Below are 6584 nucleotides of genomic sequence, written 5' to 3' on the forward strand. Positions count from 1 at the left end.
GTTCAACACACACACACACACACACAATTGACCTATGAACAACCCTGGGTCCAAGTTAACCCTTTCACACCAACTGTGTGTTCATCTGTATAAATGAAATTGTTGGGCAATTTTTAGTCAGACATTTCACAAAACGGCTCCTGAAGATTTTTTTATCTTAAATTGGAAACCAGATATTAAACATGTGACCAAACAGAGCGGGTAACTTGAGGCGTCCCGCGACACATTCCCTCTTGGGCGTTAACATTTGAAAGTGTTACGGGTGTAGTTAGGACCCATGAACAGTACGACAAGACCCGGACTGATTTGATTCTAGTTCTTTATTAGCAACGCACGACAGGCAGAATCCACGACAGGTTTCTCGGGGTCAAGGACAGAAGGGCTGAGTAAGTTTCCAGAGCAGGGGCAAGGCGAGGTATTCCGGGACAGGCAGGGTCGGCAACAGGGAATCAGTCCATGGGTGAGTGCGGGAAAGTTGAGCATGAAAGCAACGAACGATCTGGCAGTGAGTGTGTGTGACGCAGGGGTTTAAATAGTGAAGAGGCAGAGTGAGCAGGTGAGAGTGATGAGGCGAGTGTGACTGGCAGGTGCACTGAATGAACTGATTAGGTGAGTGAAATGAGGAAAAGGCTAGATAGAAGTAACCGAGCTGTGACAGAAAGAAGTATTTCCTAAGGCCATCTACCTTTGATTCAAACTGATGTTCAAGATCTTTCAAAATGACAATTATCGCATCAGTTTAACAAATGTATTCCAGTATTTCTAATGTTTGTCGTTGAAGTGGATGGAACAAAGAAAGGAGAGGAGACCGTTCTACAGCTCGCTGCGCTCCATCTTCTCTTTGTATTCTCGGAGCTTCTCCGGGAGAGTCTGAGTCATGAAGACAAACTTGTCCTTCTTCAGGTGCCGACCAGTTACCTGCTCCTCCGCATCAATTGACAAGTAGTATTCTTCTGCTCCATACTGTGGCCAGTGGACAAGGCCGTCACCATTAGGAGACCTACATGTGCAAGCGTGCACAAAGTTAAAACAAGTCTCATCTCATGTGCATTAGAACTTGTAATGAAGGTGAATTCCTACCCTGTGCGAGCAAAGTTCCCCCAGTAGCTCATCATGATTCTGCTCAACCGTTCGTCGCTTTCAGTGCATGGCACTAAAATAATAATATTTGGTAAAACACTTTGCACTCAGAGAAAACCCCCGGTCTCTGGTGGTCCATCGATAAAGCAATTTCTACATTTACTTACCGGCTAATGTGACATGGGAAGTTGTGAAGCACCATCCAAATACTGAAAAAAGTTCATCTCCATGGTCACTGCCAACGAAGCTTGGCCTTCTATCCAGCAGGAATTTGGGAGAATGCTGGTACTCGTACAGGTACACAGGGGCACCGGCATCTAGTAGCAGAGGAATGGGTGTGAGACATCTCGTTTAGGTGTGTGACAGTAAATTATCTTGAGTAAATAAAATACCTGTGTGGGCTTTAGCAGTCTTAATGGCTGGAATGGTGAACAGCATATCGCCTAACATCTTAGTGAACCCATCTCTATTTTTCACACGATCTTCGCCTCTTCCAACATATTCATCTACCAGCAACTCTCTGATGATCTCGTCTTTGGGCTTGAGAAAAAAGGAGTACCACATCCGTCAGAGAAGTTTGAGCACGATAGAGCAAAGCAATATTGTAATGTCGAACACCGCTTGCCTTACATCAGGGAAGAAGAGGTACAGCACGTTCATGATGTGCTCCCGATCCATTCCCTCCATCCAGTTTGGAGGAGCAAAGAACTAAAGGGAAGACAAAACATTTCAGACGTGCATCATAGCAAAATGAAATCATGTTTCCATGGGCTCGTCTGGAAATCGGTTAGCTCATCAGTCACACAAATACAAGTAGCATTCAGACTTACGTCAGGAAGCATGTAGCCCGCTTCATCATTAGTGACGCCGGTCATGAACGGTATTGTGAGTAGTTCACGTGTATGGTACAGCTCACTCACAGGTTTTGTCAGGAAGACTCCATCAATATTTAAAGAAGTTATCAATTTGTCATCCTTGAAAGAATAAAAAGGTGCGAAAGAGAAAGTTGAGATAAATATGTATAAGTACAATAAACATAAATAGGCAGATTCCATCAAGTCAGTCTATAGATCAGTTTCGCAAACAATATCTCACATGCGCAGTCGCCAGAATTATGTCAAGATCGAGGTTTCTCATGCAATCAGCGATCTTCTCTGTGCTTTCGTGGCTACAGCCGGTTCCATTTGCTAGCACCTGAGGGGCGATATGTGGGATTCATCTCAAATGTACTGAAATGCACCGAATAATGTTTACAAACCAAAATAAACACTCTGCTAATTAACCTTCGTCACTGAGAGGGGATCAGTTGTGAGGAATATATCCATTGCAGAAGTGCCACTTTCAGCAATGGCATGGTGGAACAGGCCATCAGACAATGGCGAGAGAAGCTGTTGATTCAAGCAACAGAAACAAATAAAAAGGTCCTGTGGACACTAGACACTGTGCAGTTTCATAACTGTGCAATGCTTTCAAAGACAAATCCATTTCTTTAAAGTGCTTCATCTGCAGATTGATCCTTACCAGGAGGGATACACTTATGCCACCAGCAGACTCCCCAAATATGGTGACTAAATCTGGGTTTCCACCAAAGTTATGAATGTGCTGCTGGATCCACCTCAGAGCTTGCACCTGGTCCAACAGTCCAAAGTTCCCCGACAAGTGCTCATCTCCAGTGCTGGATAGAGCATACAGTTATAGTCCACACCCGCTGGTAAGAGTGACCCAGTTTTGACTTATTGTTCACGTGTGGCACAGATCAGATCAAAAGCATTAGAATATAATAATAACATGTCCGGTCTACCTGTGCTTAGTAAGTTAAGTCGTTTTTACCTGAGAAAGCCCAGAACTCCCAAGCGGTACTGGATCAGAACCACAACCACGTCCTGGTAAGCAGCCAGGGCGGAGCCATCAAACATTGAAGCTGACCCCATGGAGAACCCTCCACCATGGATCCAGACCATGACCTGGTAAGGCAATAAAAAAAGACGCTGTTTTCCACAGAACATAATGCACATTTTTACTTTTTTCTATCCGATCACAATCAAACAAAGACTTTAATCCGACTAAAACACAAGACTGATGTAATCAGCGTCAGTCTCTTTGTAGTCTGGTTCTAAATATGGGCATCATTACTCATATTGCCATTGTGGATTCTTCTAAAAGCAATCACGCCAACTCCTCCATGAACACCATCGAAAGTCATCCAAAGCATCATTTGAACTTACTGGGAGCTTGGCACTGAGAGCTTTCTTTGCAGGAATGTAAATGTTGAGGTAAAGGCAGTCCTCTGAAATGTCTGGAACAGCAAGCAACATGCCACCGAGTTTATCAAGCAGATCTATAAGTAGCTGTTTGTCTTGAACACACCTGAAAAAGAGAGGATTTTTTTTACAGAGAGAAGTTGACGCAAGTTCTCCAAGTGTGTTATGCAACAACGGATGCACACGAAGGCCTTACATGGCTGGCTGCTGGGTGGCGTCTCTCACTCCTTGCCAGCCCTCTACAGGCTGGGGTGCAGACAGTCTCAGAGCAGGGCCTACGGGGGGCTTGGCAAATGGGATGCCCAGGTAGGCATGGACCCCGGTCTCCTTCCCCTTCACGCTCACATACTGGCCTCTGAGTGCCCCGAGCTTCGTGTGCACTTCTGGAGCTGTCAGGATATTAGGGACGAGTCCAAATCATAATCAAAATAATTTATCAGTTTGAGTTCCCAGGAAAAATGTGTCAAAGTAACAAATATATATTCTTCATGTGTGGTTGTTGGTTGAGTTCTAGCTTTTGTTGCAACTGACAAGTGTGATAATTGTTACACATTTACCTCGAAATATAGATTTGAAAATACTGTAATTCATTTCTTCACTCGGGCGGTTTTACAGCATTGTGTAGCATTTGTTTTTACACCCACTATCATTCCCAGTGCGATCCCAAGGCGAGGTCACCAAAGAAATGATTAGCCAGAGTTGAAGTCGGTGAAAGGCGTCTCACCTTTGGACGCACTCATCACCGGGAATATGAAGGTGAAAGATTACTGCGATCGAGGTGCGATGGAATTGCAAGCAAGTGGCATCAAGGAACAACAGATTCAGATTCATTCCGATGAGAAATACATTCGAAGAGGATATGATATATTATTATGTAACTTCAGCGAACTTTTTCTATTCAGATTTAAAGAGCAGTCAGATGCATGCTGGTCGTCGTTACTGTGCAAATAAACGACTTTTCTCCTTCTTACCATGTAGGTCAGCAGCGACATGGAGAAATAACACAGACGTCAGAAAGAGGAACGTTTGTTTGGCACGGAAGGTCATGGTAGTCGCCTCGGTGTCCGGATTGCGACTCGGCTGAAAGAGAAAATGACACCTCCCACGAAGCTTTCCGTTTTAAACGTGACCCACGTTCCGCAAGTAATCAAACGCGCAAGATAACACGTGACTCCGTGAGTTTTAGACCACAGCAAAGGGCTCACATTACCGGAAAGTAGACCACTCTTGATCACCATAACGTTAGCAGCTGGGGCGGTGTATCCTGTTATTGAGAACCGTAGCTGTGCAGAGTACCAGCAGTGAACATAAGTGTTGCACCAGACCGGAGGAACCAAGAGATCCACAAGTAGTGTGGAGAAGAGTTACATGATTGACTTGGCATCGCCTGTACACCATACGCCAAGTCTCATTCATTAAGTCAATGTAACCGAGTTAATTGTTGGTTGTGACAGCCAATCACCTATACCCACAAATCAACCAAGATATGTCCGTTGTGGCCAATCAGCGCTCGTATCGCAACCAAGAATTAATCAAGAATTGACCAATCAACGTTTTCGGGCTCACAGAAATGTGGGATCGATGAAAAAAAACAATTGTCAAAGGGCACACTTATGTGCACGAATAAGTAGTTCCGGGTCTGGTCCTCTGACCAGAGAAACCAAAATATCCACAACTAGTGTGGAGAAGAGTTACATGATTAACTTGGCTGCACCTATCAATGTACACCTGTATGTCTCATTCATTGTCTCCTTAGGGCCTGATGGGGTTGCTCAGTAGCTTTCTTACTCCAAGTGCACTTTTCTGGGCAGTATAGTGAATAATTTAAAACCACTGGCCAGCACTTTTATAATCAAACTGCACCTTTACTAACATTTGCACACAAAAAAAAAGTCTGCTAAAGCACTATCAACGTTTTATTATTTTAATTTCCTCTTAATAGTATAATTGTTTTATACATTCCGTCTGTAAGCCCTCGGTACCCAGCTATTTGAATTTGCCTTCGGAAAAGGAATTGTTGCTTTCTACCATCGTCAATGAGAGGCGCCTGAATTTGTGGGAAATTAATTAAGTTTGACCCATTGAACTGCTCACATCAGACTTCAGGGAGCTTTTCAGCTTAAGCGCTCTTCTCGGTAATAAAAATAAATTGTTAAGTCTGTTGTGCGTGTCTCCTATTGCTGCTCGACTGTCGCCTAAAAGTATTCTCTCCTTCTAGAGCCAGTTGCATTTTGATTATGTAATAAAATGTTGCATCCCTTCACACAACAGCCCTGTAGGACACAAGTCCTGTGTACCGTTACGGTTTGAACAAATGTTCAACACACACACACACACACACAATTGACCTATGAACAACCCTGGGTCCAAGTTAACCCTTTCACACCAACTGTGTGTTCATCTGTATAAATGAAATTGTTGGGCAATTTTTAGTCAGACATTTCACAAAACGGCTCCTGAAGATTTTTTTATCTTAAATTGGAAACCAGATATTAAACATGTGACCAAACAGAGCGGGTAACTTGAGGCGTCCCGCGACACATTCCCTCTTGGGCGTTAACATTTGAAAGTGTTACGGGTGTAGTTAGGACCCATGAACAGTACGACAAGACCCGGACTGATTTGATTCTAGTTCTTTATTAGCAACGCACGACAGGCAGAATCCACGACAGGTTTCTCGGGGTCAAGGACAGAAGGGCTGAGTAAGTTTCCAGAGCAGGGGCAAGGCGAGGTATTCCGGGACAGGCAGGGTCGGCAACAGGGAATCAGTCCATGGGTGAGTGCGGGAAAGTTGAGCATGAAAGCAACGAACGATCTGGCAGTGAGTGTGTGTGACGCAGGGGTTTAAATAGTGAAGAGGCAGAGTGAGCAGGTGAGAGTGATGAGGCGAGTGTGACTGGCAGGTGCACTGAATGAACTGATTAGGTGAGTGAAATGAGGAAAAGGCTAGATAGAAGTAACCGAGCTGTGACAGAAAGAAGTATTTCCTAAGGCCATCTACCTTTGATTCAAACTGATGTTCAAGATCTTTCAAAATGACAATTATCGCATCAGTTTAACAAATGTATTCCAGTATTTCTAATGTTTGTCGTTGAAGTGGATGGAACAAAGAAAGGAGAGGAGACCGTTCTACAGCTCGCTGCGCTCCATCTTCTCTTTGTATTCTCGGAGCTTCTCCGGGAGAGTCTGAGTCATGAAGACAAACTTGTCCTTCTTCAGGTGCCGACCAGTTACCTGCTCCTC

At 44.2% G+C, this 6584-nt stretch overlaps 1 protein-coding gene across 2 annotated transcripts; it reads right to left on the reverse strand.

Annotated features, from left to right (window-relative positions):
* Window positions 1–542: 542 nt before the first annotated feature.
* On the reverse strand, window positions 543–4765 carry LOC116378566 (pyrethroid hydrolase Ces2e-like). Of its 2 annotated transcripts, none has more exons than XM_031840457.1 (13): window positions 4313–4765; window positions 3538–3730; window positions 3306–3447; window positions 2911–3044; window positions 2602–2755; window positions 2364–2468; window positions 2176–2274; window positions 1911–2054; window positions 1711–1788; window positions 1473–1620; window positions 1248–1397; window positions 1081–1153; window positions 543–1000 (listed from the first exon to the last, which is right to left on the reverse strand). In XM_031840457.1, exons 1-13 carry the CDS (start codon window positions 4386–4388, stop codon window positions 814–816), a joined length of 1683 nt encoding a protein of 560 aa, XP_031696317.1. In that variant the 5' UTR covers window positions 4389–4765; the 3' UTR covers window positions 543–813. The 2 variants fall into 2 exon arrangements, with proteins under 2 accessions (XP_031696317.1, XP_031696318.1); XM_031840458.1 differs by lacking the exon at window positions 4313–4765 and adding an exon at window positions 4066–4296.
* Between the last annotated feature and the right edge of the window lie 1819 nt (window positions 4766–6584).

The sequence above is a fragment of the Anarrhichthys ocellatus genome, unplaced genomic scaffold, assembly GCF_004355925.1.
Source record: "Anarrhichthys ocellatus isolate YVR2014 unplaced genomic scaffold, GSC_Weel_1.0 scaffold2804, whole genome shotgun sequence".
Taxonomy (NCBI): Eukaryota; Metazoa; Chordata; class Actinopteri; order Perciformes; family Anarhichadidae; genus Anarrhichthys; species Anarrhichthys ocellatus.

Coding starts and splice junctions, on each gene's coding strand:
- LOC116378566 (XM_031840457.1), bottom strand. CDS start 4,388: ATGACCTTCCGTGCCAAACAAACGTTCCTCTTTCTGACGTCTGTGTTA. Junction 3,045..3,305: donor CTCTCAGTGCCAAGCTCCCA/GTAAGTTCAAAT, acceptor TTGCCTTACCAG/GTCATGGTCTGGATCCATGG. Junction 1,621..1,710: donor TGTACCTCTTCTTCCCTGAT/GTAAGGCAAGCG, acceptor TTTTTTCTCAAG/CCCAAAGACGAGATCATCAG.